The 16,676-nt window shown below is 65.5% G+C and overlaps 1 protein-coding gene across 2 annotated transcripts; it reads left to right on the top strand.

Moving 5' to 3' along the window:
- The first annotated feature begins 182 nt into the window (after positions 1-182).
- On the top strand, positions 183-16,543 carry RNPEPL1 (arginyl aminopeptidase like 1). 2 transcript variants are annotated; one of them, XM_030851922.3, is made up of 11 exons: positions 183-797; positions 4,169-4,309; positions 4,836-4,987; positions 5,512-5,628; positions 5,808-6,043; positions 6,270-6,383; positions 6,765-6,877; positions 7,269-7,377; positions 8,313-8,543; positions 8,616-8,758; positions 9,271-16,543. In XM_030851922.3, exons 1-11 carry the CDS (start codon positions 270-272, stop codon positions 9,556-9,558), a joined length of 2,172 nt encoding a protein of 723 aa, XP_030707782.1. In that variant the 5' UTR covers positions 183-269; the 3' UTR covers positions 9,559-16,543. The 2 variants fall into 2 exon arrangements, with proteins under 2 accessions (XP_030707782.1, XP_030707781.1); XM_030851921.3 differs by having other exon boundaries at positions 7,266-7,377.
- The last annotated feature ends 133 nt before the right edge of the window (positions 16,544-16,676 follow it).

The raw sequence follows: 16,676 nt of genomic DNA, 5'->3' as shown, positions 1-16,676 counted from the left end.
CACAGCGCCCCCGCTCACTGCGCCCCCGGCTCCCCGGTCTCCCCGCGCACAGCGCCCCCGGCGGCGGCCGAGCGGAGCCCGAGCGGGGCGGCGCACGGCGCGGGGCCGGGCCGGGCGGCTCCCGGCGCGACTTCCTGTTGTGCCCTCGCCCCGCCGCCGCCGCCGCCGCCGCCGCCGCCGCCGCCGCCGCTGCCGCCACCGCCGCCCCTCACCCGCTCCCCGCGGCCCGGCGCGGCCGCCGCCCATGGATTTCACCTAGCGCGGCGGCCATGGCGGCGCAGTGCTGCTGCCGCAAAGCGCCCGGCGCCGAGGCCGCGCCCGCGCGTCCGCCGCCCGAGCCGCCGCCCGCCCTGGACGTGGCCTCGGCCTCCAGCGCGCAGCTCTTCCGCCTCCGCCACCTGCAGCTGGGCCTGGAGCTGCGGCCCGAGGCGCGCGAGCTGGCCGGCTGCCTGGTGCTCGAGCTGTGCGCGCGGCGCCCCGCGCCCCGCGCGCTCGTGCTCGACGCGCACCCGGCCCTGCGCCTGCATTCGGCCGCCTTCCGCCGCGCTCCCGCCGCCGCCGGCGAGCCACCCTGCGCCTTCGCCTTCGCTGCACCCGGGCCGAGTCCCGCGCCGCCGCCCCCGCTGCCCGCCTTCCCCGAGGCACCCGGCGCGGAGCCCGCATGCTGCCCGCTGGCCTTCAGGGTGGACCCTTTCACGGACTACGGCTCCTCGCTCACCGTCACGCTGCCGCCTGAACTGCAGGCGCACCAGCCCTTCCAGGTCATCCTGCGCTACACCTCGACCGACGCCCCCGCCGTGAGTCCCCCCCCCGCCGGGTGGGCGCTGGGGCGGTGGGCTGGTCGCCGGGTCGTTTCCAGGCGGTGTCTCCCCGCGCTGCCGCCAGGCTAGGGGAGCGTTAATGTGGGCTCTGCGCCTGAGGCACCTGCGGAGAGATGGGGCCGGCCTGGCACTTCCCCACCTGGCTCCGGAGTCCTGGCCAGGTGCCTGCAGTGCTTCCCAGCTGGTGCCCGGGGAGCCCTTAGGAACCTTGGACCGAGCGAGAGCCTGGGTGCTGGCCCTGGACCGTGGGGACAGGGGACAGCATGCCACCACGGGAAGCCTCTCCTTTCAGGTGTGCAGGGGCTGTCCCTGCCTGGGGACAGGGACAGCTTCTGGTGAGCACACGCCAAGCCATACATCTGAGGGAGCCTGGCACTGAGAAGCAGGCCAGGCAGTGTCAGATGTGGAAGGGCCTCCGTGTGACCTGGCCTTCAGAGGACTGTTCCCTGGAAGTGGCAAGAGGGACGGACCTGCCGGAGTGGGAGGCGGAGAGGTCCGGGTTGGCTCTAATGCTTCAGGCCCCGTGGGGACTGGCGGGTGCGGCGGCAGGGTTGCCCTGTGTCCCCAACACAGACACACGTAGGCTCTGCAGGGCTTTGGACGTGGAGCATCTGCCGCCCCAGGGGCTCAGCAGGAAGGCTGCGTGGCCCAGGCTGGGTGCTGGTGCTGCAGCACCCCTCCACCATAGGAGGGCTTTCAGGATGGAGCAGGGCCTTCCGTTCTGGAAGCATGGGGGTTCCTGGGTCTCCACGTGGACAGCACACTTGTGACACTGCTCTTCCTCCAAACACACACACACAGCATACACGTAGCTCTGGGAGGCCCCGGAAGTTTCCATGTGTCAGCGCCCACGGCATGTAAATGGATACGGTGAAGCACAGGTGGCACAGAGGCACCAGGTCAGGAGCCATCAAGGTGACATCTGGACAGGAAGAGCCTAGAGCAGACACACACCTATGGGCTTCCTGCATGATTCCCAGGAGCCCTCAGCTGCCACCTCACCTCCTTTGTGAGCTTCCGTGGGTGTGCTGGCCTGGCCCCTGGCCTGCTGGGTTGGCACCTGCTGGGGTAGCCTGGATCTCAGACAGCGGCACGTATGCCTCCCACCACAGCCGTGAGAACAAAGGGGTATGATCCTCCCGGACCTTGATCTGTGAACTTGGAGCTCATGTGTCTGGTCCACCCAAGACTGGCAGAGTGGTGGGACTAGGGCCCATAACAGGCCACCCTTGCTGGCCTGACCGTATCCCTAGCAGCCTGACCACGGGGGCCTGTCCCCAGCATGAGCCAAGGGCTACCTGCAGAAGCGCTGCGGGGGGAGTCTCATTAAATGCAGATTCCTGGGTCCCAGCCCCAGGAAGCTCTGTGGCAGGGCCCAGGAGTCTGCATTTTTGAACAGGCTCCCCAGACAGGCCTTCTAAACATCTGGGGCAGCCCTAGGGGTCAGCAGAAAAGGAAGATACCACTGCACACTCCTCACCGTGAGAGGACAGAGACATAGCGGCCCGAAGGAAGTTTTGAAGACGTCCGTGAACGTTGACAGGGGTCTGGCTGGGTCTGCAGGAACTGGATAGGCAGCCCTGCCGAGCCCGGGCATCTGCTAAGATCTGGGGTCTGCAGGAGAGGCAGCCCCCTCCTGGGTCTGGGGTCTGGGGTTTGTGGGGTAGGGAGCCCCACTGGGTCTGGGGTCCTCCACCTCTGTGGTCTCAGCATGGACAACTCCCAGTGGCAAGCAACTGTGGATACCATCAGCTGTGGTTTGCTCAGACCTGTCACTTGCAGGGGGCTAGGGTCCTTCCATAATGGCCCTGGGAGAACCTGCGTGGCTCGGTCACTGAAGTGGGGACACGGAACAGTCCAGTTGGCTTCAATGATCGTGTCGTCCCGGCAGAGGGGGCGTGAGAACAGATTTGGGGCCCCACAGAATGACTGCGGTTGGGTTGGGGGAGCTCCCCCAGGCTCCGTGCTGACCTTCCTGGAGACCCTGGAATGTTTGGCCGGAGTTGAGAGGGGGTGTCTTGAAATGGCCCTAGGGAGGCTGGGGGCAGTGGTGGGCACGAGGGTGCGAGGGAGGGCTCCCTAGTGGGGGTGGGGCCTGGCCTTGGCATCTGGGGGGAGGTTGGCTGAGAGGGCGACAGTGTCTGGCAGGCGTGGAAGCAGGTAGGCGGCACGGCACCGAAGAGCACCCCCATCCTCGGCCCCCCGTGGCCTCCCCGGGCCACCGGCACTGTGCGGTGGAGGCATCTTCCAGGCAGGGGCCGTTTCCTTGCGCAGAAGCCCTGAAGGGCATCCTTCCCACTCCTGCCCTGAGCCCACGCCCACCCCCGACGGCTGCCCTTCCCGAGGACACCGTGTGTGGTGTCAGGTCCTGTGCGGAGGTCCCCGTCCATCCTGCAGATGAGCGAGGCACCCACCAGTGCCACCCCGCCCGGGAGGTGGGTGACTGGGCGCTGGTGGCCGCTGCGGGGTCTGTCCACAGTGCTCCGGCCGTGGCCCCAGCGGCCCTCCCCCCGGGCTGCTCCTGTCCCACGCGTCCTCTCTGAGAGCCCAGCCTGAGCTCCCTGCCCACGGGCCCTGGCCGGGAGCCCTTCTCCCCGTGGGGGATCCCTCCCTGTGAGGCTGCCCCATTTCCAGGGGTGGCCCTGGGCTCAGGCGCACGTGGGGGTCACCAGGAAGCACTGCTCTCCCCACACGTCCACATTCCCGGCTCCCCTTCCCTGCTGAGACCGGGTTCGCGCCTGCCTGTGAGAATTGGACTCAGGTGCTCTGACCGTCTCAGTTTCCCTCTGGCAGCTGGTGTGAGGGGCACAGGCTGGGGGACTCCCTGAGTGCCTGGCCTCCCACCTGGAGAGAGGCCTGGCCCTGGTGGCGAAGCACAGGCCACACTCTGTGTCGGCCGCCCTGCCTGCCCAGGGTGGGCAAGCGACGGTGCCCAGGAGCTGGACGAGCCCAGTCGGGCCGTCCCCTCCTGGGCCCTTCCTCATGCCCTCCCTCTCCAGCCGCTGCGCCAGCAGCCCTGGGCCTGGAAGCCTGAGCAGGACAGGGGGGTTGGGGCCCACTTCCCAAGGCCTTGTCCTCTCCAGAAACTCTGCCTAGCTTTCAGGAATCAAGGCTGGGCTGGCAGGGAGGGGTGTTCTGGCGTCCCCACGTGCTGCTCTCTGTGGGGCAGGGCCCCCAGGCTCCCCCCATTCCCTGTGTGCCTCAGGTGCCCCCGCCTCACGGGTACAGTGAGGGCCGTCAGCCAGCAGCCCTGGTCTCCAGGAGGCCTCAGCCCACGTGATGGGGAGGGCGTCAAGGGCCAGAGCCCAGGGGCCGTCGGCTGATACCCTGCCCACCGCCCGCTGCAGATCTGGTGGCTGGACCCAGAGCTGACCTATGGCAGTGCCAAGCCCTTCGTCTTCACCCAGGGCCACTCCGTCTGCAACCGTTCCTTCTTCCCGTGCTTCGACACGCCCGCCGTCAAGTGCACCTACTCGGCCGTCGTCAAGGTCAGCGCCCACCAGCAGGCCCCGCTCCGCACTCTTACCTGCCCGAGCCTGGCCCCGGTTGCCACCGGGACCACTGCTCTAGGAGGAGCCCACCCTCCTCACTGTGCAGGAGGGGGCAGCCTGTTAGGGTCGGGGTCCTGGACCCAGGATGAGCCAATAGGACCCTGACGAGGGGAGGGCACAGACGGAGTCGCTGGGTCCCAGGGCTCCTGGCCTGAGCGTGGCAGCACCCCTACGCCCACCCGACTCCCGACTGGGGCAAGAGGTGTGCAGACCAGCAGCGTGGGGTTCCCCGAATAGTGTGGGGGGACCCCTGATGGGGCTGAGAGGGTCCCCGACAGTGACGTGGCTACCTGATCCAGGTGGCAGGGCTTCCCGTCGGGGACGTGGCGTTCCCTACCATGGATGTGGGGCTTCTGACCGGGCTATGGAGTTCCCAGTGGGGACACGGGGTGCCCTGACAGGGCGTGGGGCTCCCCATCGAGGACACGGGGTGCCCTGATGGGTGGGGCCTCCTCGAACACAGGCCCCGTCGGGGGTGCAGGTGCTGATGAGTGCCACACAGAGCACCTACGTGGAGGAGGAGGGCGTCTACCGCTTCCACATGGAGCACCCCGTGCCCGCCTACCTCGTGGCCCTCGTGGCCGGGGACCTCCAGCCGGCAGACATCGGGCCCAGGTAGGGCCGCCTCTTGCTTCCTGCAGCTGCTGCTGCCCGGAGTCCAGGCCTCGGGGAGATCCTACCGTGAGCTGGGTGTGCGGCCCGCGTCTGCAGCCACCCGCCAGAGGACCCCACGTGCCATGTTGCCACTCCCCGGGGCCGCCCCTGTCAGTGAGAGAGGAGCCCGCTCACTCCCGTGCACCCCCAGACCCGGAGGCTGGGCTTCCGGCCTCCCCAGCGCCCTGCGCAAGCTGGTCCTCCTGCCGGGCCGGGCCGCCGCTGGACGTAGCCTCACACCTGTGCGGGGTCCCTCGACTCAGAGACAGGAGGAGCCAGCGGCCCCTCGCGTGTGGCCCGGCCCCCACTGCGGGAAGGGCCTGCGTGGTGGCAGTGAGTGAGGCAGGGTGGCGGGCAGCAGCTGGGCGGTGGACCAGGCCAGACTAGGTGCAGGTGGTGTTCGAGCCCAGAAGCAGAGGAAAGGCCTAGTGGGGTGAGAGGGATGGGGACTGGCCGGCCCCCACCCACCCTCGCCCCTGTGACAGGAGCCGCGTGTGGGCTGAGCCATGCCTCCTGCCCACGGCCACCAGCAAGCTGTCCGGCGCGGTGGAGCAGTGGCTGAGCGCAGCCGAGCGCCTCTACGGGCCCTACCTGTGGGGCAGGTACGTCCTGGGGCCCCTGGGAGCCTGGCTGACTGTAGGAGGGCTCAGAGGGCAAGTCCCCACCCTACCGGGAAGCAACGGGAGCCCATGGTGGGGGGCCTTGTCTGACCTCCTGGGAAGGAAGTGACGCTCACTGCCCGGGCCCCGGCCCTCTCACGGTCACCCCCCACCCTGGGCAGGTATGACATCGTCTTCCTGCCCCCCTCCTTCCCCATCGTGGCCATGGAGAACCCCTGCCTCACCTTTATCATCTCCTCCATCCTGGAGAGTGACGAGTTCCTGATCATCGACGTCATCCACGAGGTGGCCCACAGCTGGTTCGGCAACGCCGTCACCAACGCCACATGGGAGGAGATGTGGCTGAGCGAGGGCCTGGCCACCTACGCGCAGCGCCGCATCACCACCGAGACCTACGGTACCACCCGGGCTGGGGCAGGGGCGGCGGGGTCACCGCCGGGGCCTTGTGCAGGCTGGGCTACCGGGGCCATCCGGGCACTGTGTGAGGGGCTGGGAGCCCAGCCTGGCCCCCGGGGTGCGGTCCCCCTGCCGTGCATGTGTCCAGCCGGGTGGCCAGGGGCCATCTCCACAAGGCTCAGGGCAGGGAGCCGCAAGGGCAGCAGCTTCGCACCTGCCCCGTCCAGGTGCTGCCTTCACCTGTCTGGAGACAGCCTTCCGCCTGGATGCCCTGCACAGACAGATGAAGCTCCTCGGCGAGGACAGCCCAGTTAGCAAGCTGCAGGTCAAGCTGGAGCCAGGTACCCACTCCCACCGGCTCTGCCCCGGGCCCTGGACACGTCATCCTGCAGGGCCTCCTTGCCCAGCCCAGGCTAACTCTGGCCGGGCGTCCCTGTCCCCACCGTGGCATCCCCGCAGAGGCCAGGTCAGGGGCCCCTCAGCCTGCCACTGCCTCTCAGGGGCTCTGAGCACCCGTCACCGTGGTGTGTGGACCGAGGTCTCCACCGAGGCCCCCTGGGTAAGGCGGGCCCCGTCTCCACACTCCTAGGACATCTAGATGTGAGGGACGGCGGCCCTCAGCGCTTCCCGTTCCACACAGCACCTGACCGCCATCCTGCCCCCGTCCCTCGGGACATGGGAGGGTCAGGGCACCGCCCAGAGCCACGGTGTTCCCCTTGCAGGGGTGAATCCGAGCCACCTGATGAACCTGTTCACTTACGAGAAGGGCTACTGCTTCGTGTACTACCTGTCCCAGCTCTGCGGGGACCCCCAGCGCTTTGACAGCTTTCTCCGAGTGAGCAGCCGCTTCCCCGAGACAGGCCCCGAACGCCCCCGCTTCTCTGCCCCGACTCCCAGGGCTGCCCTTCTCTCCTGGTGGTGAGGATGGAGTGGCGGGGGCCTGTGGGCGGAGCTGGGACGTGGCCTTCTCTCCGGGCAGTGCCTGGGGTGCTTCCTCCTCTCCGTCCCTCCCTCCCTCCCTCCCTCCGGTTTTGACCACTTGGCAGGGCCCATGTGGCAGCAGTGGGTGCCTCCGCGCCGCCCTGGGCCCTGCACACCGCTCTGTACAGACGCCTCGGGGCGGTGGCCCTTTCCGGCTGTGCAGGCCCCAGCTGTGGTGCGGGTGGTGGGATGGGGACGGTGTGCCCAGCCCCCAGGCCTGCCGAGCCCTGCCCCTTCCCCAGCAGGCCTACGTGGAGAAGTACAAGTTCACCAGCGTGGTAGCCCAGGACCTGCTGGACTCCTTCCTGACCTTCTTCCCGGAGCTGAAGGAGCAGAGTGTGGACTGCCGGGCAGGTGAGGCCCACCGCCTGCCGCGGGTCCGCAACCGGCGAGCCCCTCGGCCTGCCAGGGAGGCGGCGGGTGTGTGGGCTCCACCGCACAAGATGACGCCTCTGCCTGGAAGAAATTCCCTCGGGTTCATCCATCCTTCCTGCAGCCACGCTCGCTGGACAGTGTGGGCCTCGGGCTGGACACCGTAGGAGCAGAGAGGAGGGTGTGCTTCCTAGCATGGAGGCGGTACTTAGGCCAGGCAGACCTGATTAAGCAGTCCCAGAAAAAGGTCCCCGGAAACTGTGCAAAGGGCCTGGGGCAGGATCTGCGACACGGAGAGAGGTTTGCCTGAGAGCTAGCTGAAGGCAGCTGGCCTGCTTGTGAGGCTTGTGGGGCTGTGCCTGGTCCAAGGGCTTGGGGGCCAAAGAAGAGACTGGAAGGTCTGACATCTGGGAGAAGCCAGGGCTTGCTATAGGGCAGTGAGGTGTGGCTGGGAGGTGTGGGCAGGGGGACCCTGTGTTTGGGAGGGTTTGGTAGGTGCTCCAAGGGCTTTTGAGAGCGGGCGATGGGCAGAACCTGCCCCCACGGCTGCCCAGCTCCAGGGTTTTAAAGCAGGAACATCCTTTGCCCAGGGTGGTGTCCCCTACCCCCTCGTGGGGCAGAGCCTATCCCGCCACCTTCCCTCCAAGGGTTTACAATGCCTCGTTGTCTCCTACCCAGGAGAGGCGTGGAGGGGCCGGGGGTCCCTCAGTCACCAGCTCGAGCCTCTGTGTGCCCCTTCGCCGAAGCCACCCCAGTGGTTTGGAGTGGTAGGGGCTAGAGGTGACCCCGGCCGTCCCCAGACGGCCCCCGCCCTCGGGGCTCCCAGGCCCGGAACAGTCACACCCAGGCACACCCTCGGGGTCTGGTGTCTCCCGGGCAGGCCTGCTCGGGACCCCAGGGTGGTGTCTTCCCTGCAGGGCTGGAGTTTGAGCGCTGGCTGAATGCCACAGGCCCCCCGCTGGCCGAGCCAGACCTGTCTCAGGGATCCAGCCTGACCCGGCCCGTGGAGGCCCTCTTCCAGCTGTGGACTGCGGAGCCCCTGGACCAGGCGGCCGCGTCCGCCAGCACCATCGACATCTCCAAGTGGAGGACCTTCCAGACAGCGCTCTTCCTGGACCGGCTCCTGGACGGGTCCCCGCTGCCCCAGGGTGAGTCCTGCAGCCGCTGGGGTGGTGGGGGAGGGGAGGGGCCGGCTGGCCTGACCTGCCCGTGGCCGGCAGAGGTGGTGATGAGCCTGTCCAAGTGCTACTCCTCCCTGCTGGACTCGATGAACGCCGAGATCCGCATCCGCTGGCTGCAGATCGTCGTCCGAAACGACTACTACCCTGACCTCCACAGGGTCCGGCGCTTCCTCGAGAGCCAGGTGCAGCCACCAGCGCGGGCCCGCCCCACCCCTCCCCCACCCCTTCCCCACCCTTCCCCACCCCTCCCCTCCCCCCCCCCCGTCCCCACCCACTCAGACTGGGCATCCCAGAGAATGGGGTGGGGAAGACGTGGCGTTGGGGCTGGCAGTGGGGGGAAGAGCACAGACCCCACCGGGCCTTGGGGTGGTGGTGCCCGAGGGCCAGGCCGGGAGCAGAGTCCGGGGTGGGGGTCTGGGCCCACTGGGCCCTGGGCGTGGACAGCCGGCGCATCTGAGCTCCTCAGAGGCCCTAGGACCCCAGGCCTGCCGGGGCCCGGCCTCCCCACTCCCCAGACCTGTCCCCCGGCAGTGCCCCCCTAGCCCGAGCTCCCTGGAGACGGGGCCTCTACAGAGGCCTGCAGTGGTGGAGGCAAGGACAGTGGGGCCCCCGCTGCGGCAGTGTGAGTGCAGCCCTGGGGCCCGCGGGCGGCAGGGGCCGGGGAGCGGCCGGTGTGACAAGCGGCCACCCGCAGATGTCCCGCATGTACACCATCCCGCTGTACGAGGACCTCTGCACCGGCGCCCTCAAGTCCTTCGCCCTGGAGGTCTTCTACCAGACGCAGGGCCGGCTGCACCCCAACTTGCGCCGGACCATCCAGCAGATCCTGTCCCAGGGCCTGGGCCCCGGCACAGAGCCCAGCGTGGAGCAAGGCGGGGCCGGAGCGGACTCGGAGGCGGACACAGACGCACCAGCCCTGCTGCTCGGGGACGAGGCCCCCGGCAGCGCCATCTCTCTCAGGGATGTCAACGTGTCTGCCTAGCCCTGACTGCTCGACACCACGATTGTGCCTTCTGGGCCTCGGCCCACCGTGACCGTGCCCCAGCCTGGCCCACGCACCCCTCCTGCAGGCTCTCTGGGGGCACCCCCGGGGCCGGCCAAGGCCCGGGGACCTGGTCCCCGCAGCCCTCTTGCACTGCAGGCCTGGAGCGGCCAGCACACGCCACACCCTCCTGTCTCAACACTGACTGCCAGGCGCTGCCCCTGGGTCGATGGCGACCACCACACCGTGCCTTACATCTGCCGGGGGCCCGGGCCATGCTGTCCCCCCAGCGTGCTTCCTGCCCGCGGCCCCCGCACCCCACCCCCGGGGATGGCAGCCTCGGTTGGCCTCCGGCAGAGGATGCAGACATGCTTCCGCGTGGGGGGCAAGGGACACCGAGTAAAGGGTGGATGTCCCTGGGGAGGGGCCCCCTGGAAAGCCTTAGCTCCTCAGGGAACACGGGATCCCAGGCCCCAGGGGGAGTGGGACAGGACAGTCTGTCTTGAGGCTGCCTGGGGCCAGTGCAGCAATGACACACAGGGAGGGGCAGGCAGCGCTGGTGCTCCTTCTAGGCCCACCCTGCCGGAAGGGGCCTGGGGAGCCCAGTGCCTAGAGCCGGGCCCCCCGGGGGACCACTGTGCAGGGTCGCCGTGACCGTCCCATTAAACCTCCACTCTGCAAACTACCTCCCGGCCTGTTCGTCCAGCTCCTTCACACCTGCCCAGCTGCCGGGGGGCGGGGTCCTGAGCTGGTCACCGCCAGACACGCAGGCCAGAGGCCGGAGGGGCGGGGTACTGCTGAGGCTCTTCTCTGCCCCCCAGCCCCTCCTGACCATCCTGGCTCTGCCCTCGGAAGCCCCCGATCCTGCCCGGCAGCCCTGGGGGTCTGAGCGCCAGCGGCACCTTCCACCCTCCCCAGCCCCTTCCCCCCACCCCGGACCCCCAAACACCAAAGCAAGGAGGCCACTTGACCACCGTTGCTGCGGGCCTTTCTCAGCAGTGGTCCCCCATCCCAAACTGGAGTAAAGGAAGAGGTGAGTGTGACTTCGGGGGATGGAGAAGGAAGGATGTCTGCAAGCACAGGTGCGGTCGAGGCTGCAGGTACTGGTGGGGCTGGAAGAGGGAGTGAGGTCGGGGACTCCACTTGGGGCATCGCCACGAAGGATGGCCAAGCTGTGGACGCCGGGATTGATGCAGCCACTGCGACAAAGGGCAGCGGTCGGGCCCTGGTCCTCCTGGTTGCCCGCAGGGTTGGGCTCACGGGGTGACACGCCTCTGGTGTGGGTCTCCCACCAGCATTACGCGCTCTGGCCCTGCAGTGACACGTCACCTGACCAACTGGCCGGACCCAGTCACAGAGCCCCCCCCCCCCCCACCCAAGGGGCCAGGGCGAGGGAGGCCCGCAAATGGTGGGCCAGCAGCCCTGGCCCTGCCACATCCGGCCCCCAGGTCACCAGATGTCCCACGGATTCTCCTTCCTGCACTCAAAATGCAGCCCCTCCACCTCACCCCCTTGCCCCAGCCAGGAGGTGACTTGGCCCCACCCAGTTACGGCCCAGGGTCTCGGGGGGCTGTCCCAGCACCAGGGCCTGGTGGGGCTCCACTCGGCCCAGCCACTCGCGAGCTGGAAGGCCAGTCACCCGCCCGCGGGGAACAGGGACAGGGCGGCAGCAACAACACCCCTGCGGAGGGAGAACCACGGGGGACCAGCAGCCCCCGCCCCACAGCAGTGTTAGAGGCCTGCCAGGGGCCCCATCCTGGGCCAGGCTCCCCAGTCCTGGGTTCTCTGTGGCCCTTGGCTCTGCCCCGGGAAGGGTCCGCCCTTCTCCTGTCTAACTGGTCACGCCTGATAATGGCATTGGCCAAGCCCTCTTTGGGGGCTGAACTGCTTCCTCGGCCTCTTCTCCACCAAGACCATTTTCAAGTCTCTAGTCACAAACTTTTTAGTCCCAGCCTCCTGGTTTCTTCGGCAGTGCAACTCTCAACAGCGCTGTGGTCCCCCAAGGTCGTGCCGTGGCCTCTGTGGGCGTGCAGCCACGCCCGAGGCGCCTGCTTCGCTCCCGCCCCCCCGGCCTCTCCCGGCCTTGCGAGGCTCAGAAGCAAGCCCTACAGTCTCACGGGAGCGACACCCACAGCTCGGTGTCGTCCTGCCACATGGTCCTGACTGATCTGCCCTCTGGGATGAGCAGGTGGCCTCTCACCCCCACGAGTCCCTGCGTTCCTGCCTTTCTCGATTCCTTTTCCTCCCAGCTTGCAAACCGGGCATGTGTTTTCAGGCTATCTCTCCCTCGTATCTTGCCAAACGCAGCCTGTGACCAACACAGGCTGCCAGGGTTTCCCAACCTCTTCCACCAGACCTGTGAGTTATTTTGGACATCGTTTGCCTCATGGGTCGTCACGGTTGAGTTTTACCAAATGTTTTGTGGCTGCATACCACGGCTTCCAGGGATGGGCCCATGCCAGCCCCCGGCCTGCATCGTATGTCCTGATACAGCCTCACACCTATTCTGGGGCCGATGTCTGTGCTCTGGCAACAAACAGCTCTAAAATACCAACGTTTTATTTTATTTTATTTATTTTTTTAATTTATTTTTGGCTGCGTTGGGTCTTCGTTGCTGCGCGCAGGCTTTCTCTAGTTGCAACGAGTGGGGGTTACTCTTCATTGCGGTGCATGGGCTTCTCATTGCGGTGGCATCTCTTGTTGCGGAGCACGGGCTCTAGGTGCGCAGGCTTCAGTAGCTGTGGCTTGTGGGCTCTAGAGCGCAGGCTCAGTAGTTGTGGCGCACGGGCTTACTTGCTCCGTGGCATGTGGGATCTTCCCGGACCAGGGCTCGAACCCATGTCCCCTGTGTTGGCAGGTGGATTCTTAACCACTGCACCGCCAGGGAAGTCCCTAAAATACCAGTGTTTTAAATAACGAAGTTTTATCTCTCACTCGTGCCTTGTGTCCGCTTCAGGCCAGGCGGGGGTGTGGGCTTCCTGTCTCTCGTTCCTCAAGGACCCATGCTGATGGACGAAAGCACCTCGTCAGAGATGGGGCTGTGAAGGGGCTCACACCAGCAGTCAGACGCGCTGGGGCCATGCGCCACGTCTGTCCGCTCCTGCCACGTGCATGGAGGTGGGGGGTTTCGGCCAGTGGCAGTACTGACCACCATAGGGGCTGAGGGCAGTGCTGGGAGACAGAACTTTCGGGACAGAGAGGGGAGCAGTCAGGCAGGAGAATTGGGCCGAGGAGGGTGATGTCCAGGATGGGGATGGGAGTGGCCGTGAGCATCGGATCTGCTGGGGCCAAGGAAGGCGGGGCAGCGAGGAGAGATGGTGTGTGGAGAGCTGACCCGTGAGGGTTTGTGTATAGAGCCCCGCGCTGCCTGGAGCCTCTCTGGAGTCCAGGTACGGGCGTCTTGAGCCCCTCAAGCCGTGTCCTGTGTGGTCCAGACTTGCCTTGGGGGCGCTTCTCTCCCCTCCCCCACTCTTACTGGGACTTACTGGGGGTAAGCCCCCCTCTCTCAGGCCAGGTGCCTTGGGCAGAGCTTCAGATGTAAACAAAAGGCCGCGTCAAGCACCCACCCAGGAGAGCACCAACCACGTGCTCAGCGGCCAACACTCCCCGGCCCAAGCGGACCCCCAGGGAAGCAGGGCTGACAAAGGAATCAGAACACAACTAACGTCTTGGCCACACAATGGCGGGGTGGGGGTGGTTTGAAATAAACCCTAAGACAGGAATAGGCACCTGTGAGATGACCAGGAGTCAAGAAAAAGAACCAGTCAGGGACCTTGGAAGTTTCTTAAAGGGACAACTTTTTAAATAAAAAAAAATGCAACCCGAGAAGAATGGTCACAGTGAAGACGGGACTCACGGACTGGAGCATCAAAGAGCCCTCCTCGAGTCAGCAAAGGCCTGACGAAGGGAAAGAACAGAGGAAGCGCGAAGCGGTAGGATTCGCCCAAGACCCGGGGTCGTGGAAAGACTGGGCCGCACGAAGAAGCTCAGACTGATCAAGGCATCCTCGCTCTCAACACATCCGGGACTCCAGCCTCCTCTCCTTAGCCATTGCCCCCCTCTACCCACCATCAGACCTCCCCGGCCAGGCTGGGCCACCTAAGGCCGCCTCCCCCAGGCAGCCTCCCTAACCCACATCCCCTAACACAGGCTGTCCTTTCATCAAGAGGATTCTGACGGCAGCTGTTACGGGTTTTGTTTTTTGTTTTTTTCTTCACTTTCTCTCTAAATAATCACCAGATGCTGGGAGGGTGAAGGCCAAGCGCAGGATGCGCCCTGAACACGGGCTGTGCCGAGGCTCCCACAGGGCTATAGCCCAGCATCCGGCAGGGGCTCTCAGCACAGGGCAGGGGGGAGAGGCTACCGCCCACCCACCCAGGCCCAGATAATCCTTCCTTGTTCAAAAACGCACGAGCAAGCAGAGGAATAGAGGACGCGACGCCCGCAGTGCAGAAAATATCCCACTTGGAAATCCGGTCACCTCAGAGCAGTGAAGTCAAGAAGAAATTACCTGTATTGTGTTCAAAATAAAACTTAAGAACACGTGACCACTTGGGAGCAGTAGTTAAGGGGGAAAGTCCTATCAGGAGCGTGTATTATTTTTAACAATGAGGTTAAAAAAAAAAACCCAAACAATCTAAAACATCACCGCAAAAGAATCCATTCCTCTGTCAGCAAGCAAAGCGACCTAGGCCTGCCTGGTTTCGGAACACTGGCTCCGTCCCACGTATAGCTGTGGGGTCCTGGGCTGCCCCCTCCTCCCTTTGAAGTTAAGGTTCTTTGTCGTAAAATGGGACGGTAACACCTACCTCTGAGATGCGTGGGGATCGTACAAACTCCACGTCTCAGCGTTGTCAAGTGCATTTGACCCTTCAAGCCCTTAGGGGCGGGACCTTCCTCACTTCTGTTGAACTGATTGCGGGTTGCAGGAAAGACACAGATGGCTTTGTTCCAGCCCTGCCTGGGGAGATTCCTTCAGCTGGAACCTCCAGACAGGGGCAGGGGAGAGACCCACGCTTCCAGGACGCACTCCCACTCCGCTCCAGCGAAGACCGTCCCACAGGGAAACAGTCCACATTCGTGGCCCTCGCTGACGCCCCTCGGCCCAGGCCCAGCCTTGTTTCTCATGTAATCCTCAGCCCGCCCCAGGGTCCCTGCAGCTGGAGACGGGCCCAGAGAGCAGCTGGGACAGCCGCCCAGCAGGGCCAGGTTTCCAGTGATTCTTGCTCAGGTGACCTCAGGGTGCTCCTGGCTCGGGGGCCCTGGACTACTGCTCCGCGTGCCCCCGGCCCCGGGGGGCGGACACCCGTGCTCCCACCGTCTCTCGGTGCTCAGAGGCCAGAGTCAGCTCTGGGATGTGCGCGGTGGAGGCTGGTCCTGTGCGCCCAGGGCCTTGCTAAGGTAGGGGACCTCCCACCTGTCCCATCCCCTGAGGAGGAGAGTCCCGGAGAGAAGGGCTTGCTCAGAGGGACAGCCGCCCCACCGCCCGCAGGCCCGGGACACGAGTCAGCCTCGGGCTGCCTAGGGTCGGGCACGTGGCCTTCACTGTTCTGCGGGCCTGAAACTGCCTTGCAATTCAGACGCATCAATGCAACTGAGAACGTGTCTCAAGAGCTTCCTCACCTGAGGGGCCCGAGGCCAATCCTTCTGCAGCTCCACGGGGCCTCCCGATGTCTCACTTGTAACCGTCAAACAGCGCTATGACATGGAGCTGGTGTTCCCGCCTTACAGCGAGGGCCCTGAGGTCAGACTTTAAATAACTGCCCATCCCGGGACCTGCGGTTGTGGAGACGGGTTGTGCACCAGCAGCCCCCAGAACACCTCCTCATTTTCCCACCCCAGGCTGCCTCCGTCGCCTCCTGATACCCCAAGCCAGAGGCTCCACTCTGCACAGGGCTGGGGGGTGGGCCCAGGAGGGAGAGGGGACTCCTGCTAATTGGCCAAGGGGTCATCTCTGCACCCAGAGGTGGGGAAAGGCACCACAGGGCTTGTGGGGTAAGTGTGGCCCAGGAGGAGCTGTGCCCGCAGGCCGACAGGAAAGATTCCTTCATGCCGTCTCGGTGTTGGTCACAAACCAACACTGCAGGCCTGGGCTGCTGCCTACCCAGCACCACCTGTCTGCTGGCCCCTTCTCTGGGCGTGGGCCCAGCTCTGGACACCGACGTGCCCACAGGACGCTGCCTGCTCTCCAGAGCTTGCAAGCCTGGGTAAGTGGCACAGCAGAGGCCCCCACTTAGAGTCCAGATCCTGGACTGGCCCCAGCCCGCTGCTCACCACCCCAGCGTGTTACCTGGAGCAGACCAGTCGCCCAACACCCCAGGTCAGGGAAGTTTCTCTTAGTCCTTCAGGGCACCCACATGAAGCAGGGCCCAGGCCATTCCTGACTCCATCCAGCTACGGTGCAGCCTCCAGCCTGCCATAAACATCTTCTGGGAGAGTCAGCACCACGGGGACAAGGGTCATGAAATGAGCATCCCAGAGAGAGATGTCAGACGATGCGGTTACTCCCTTCTCTAGAACCTCAGCAGAGATGAGGACCCTAGGCCTCCAAACCCCCCCGTATCATGCCACCACCAACAGCTGCTCCTCATGCAGGCCTTGCTGGGCCTCTCAGAGGGAGAAGCCGCAGCTGTCACAGCAACCGGGGGCTCTGGAGCAAGAACGCCGGGGCAGGGGCTCCTGGACCAGGCTCCGTTTCTCATCAGCATGGATCAGACTGCAGAAGGGCTTCGATCTGACCACCCTTCCTATCTGGGAGGCTGGGCAAAAGCGGCCTGCGGATACAAAATCTGAGAAGCTCTAGTAGGTATCAGAGAGCTGTCCTAGAAGGATTGTGCCCCACCCCACCCCATCTCCTCCCCTGTGCGGCCCTCTGTGAAGGCTCCAGCCACAGTGAAGCAGGCTTGGAGAGGCAATCAGAGAATAAGCCTCTGGCTGGCTGCCTGCCTTCCTTCCTAGGAATGGGGACGGGGAAGGGCAGGCTCCTGCAGCAAAGGTGAATCCTTGAGCAGATCCTTAAGTCACTGCCCTCACCAACCCGCAGCACTGAGCGGCCATGAGCTACAACCGCAACTCCAGCGGGTCACTGTGCAGCCCACCAGCACCAGATGCCCGGCCAT

The sequence above is a fragment of the Globicephala melas genome, chromosome 7 (assembly GCF_963455315.2).
Source record: "Globicephala melas chromosome 7, mGloMel1.2, whole genome shotgun sequence".
In the NCBI taxonomy this organism is placed as follows: Eukaryota; Metazoa; Chordata; class Mammalia; order Artiodactyla; family Delphinidae; genus Globicephala; species Globicephala melas.
This window is presented reverse-complemented; position numbering and strand designations above follow the sequence as displayed.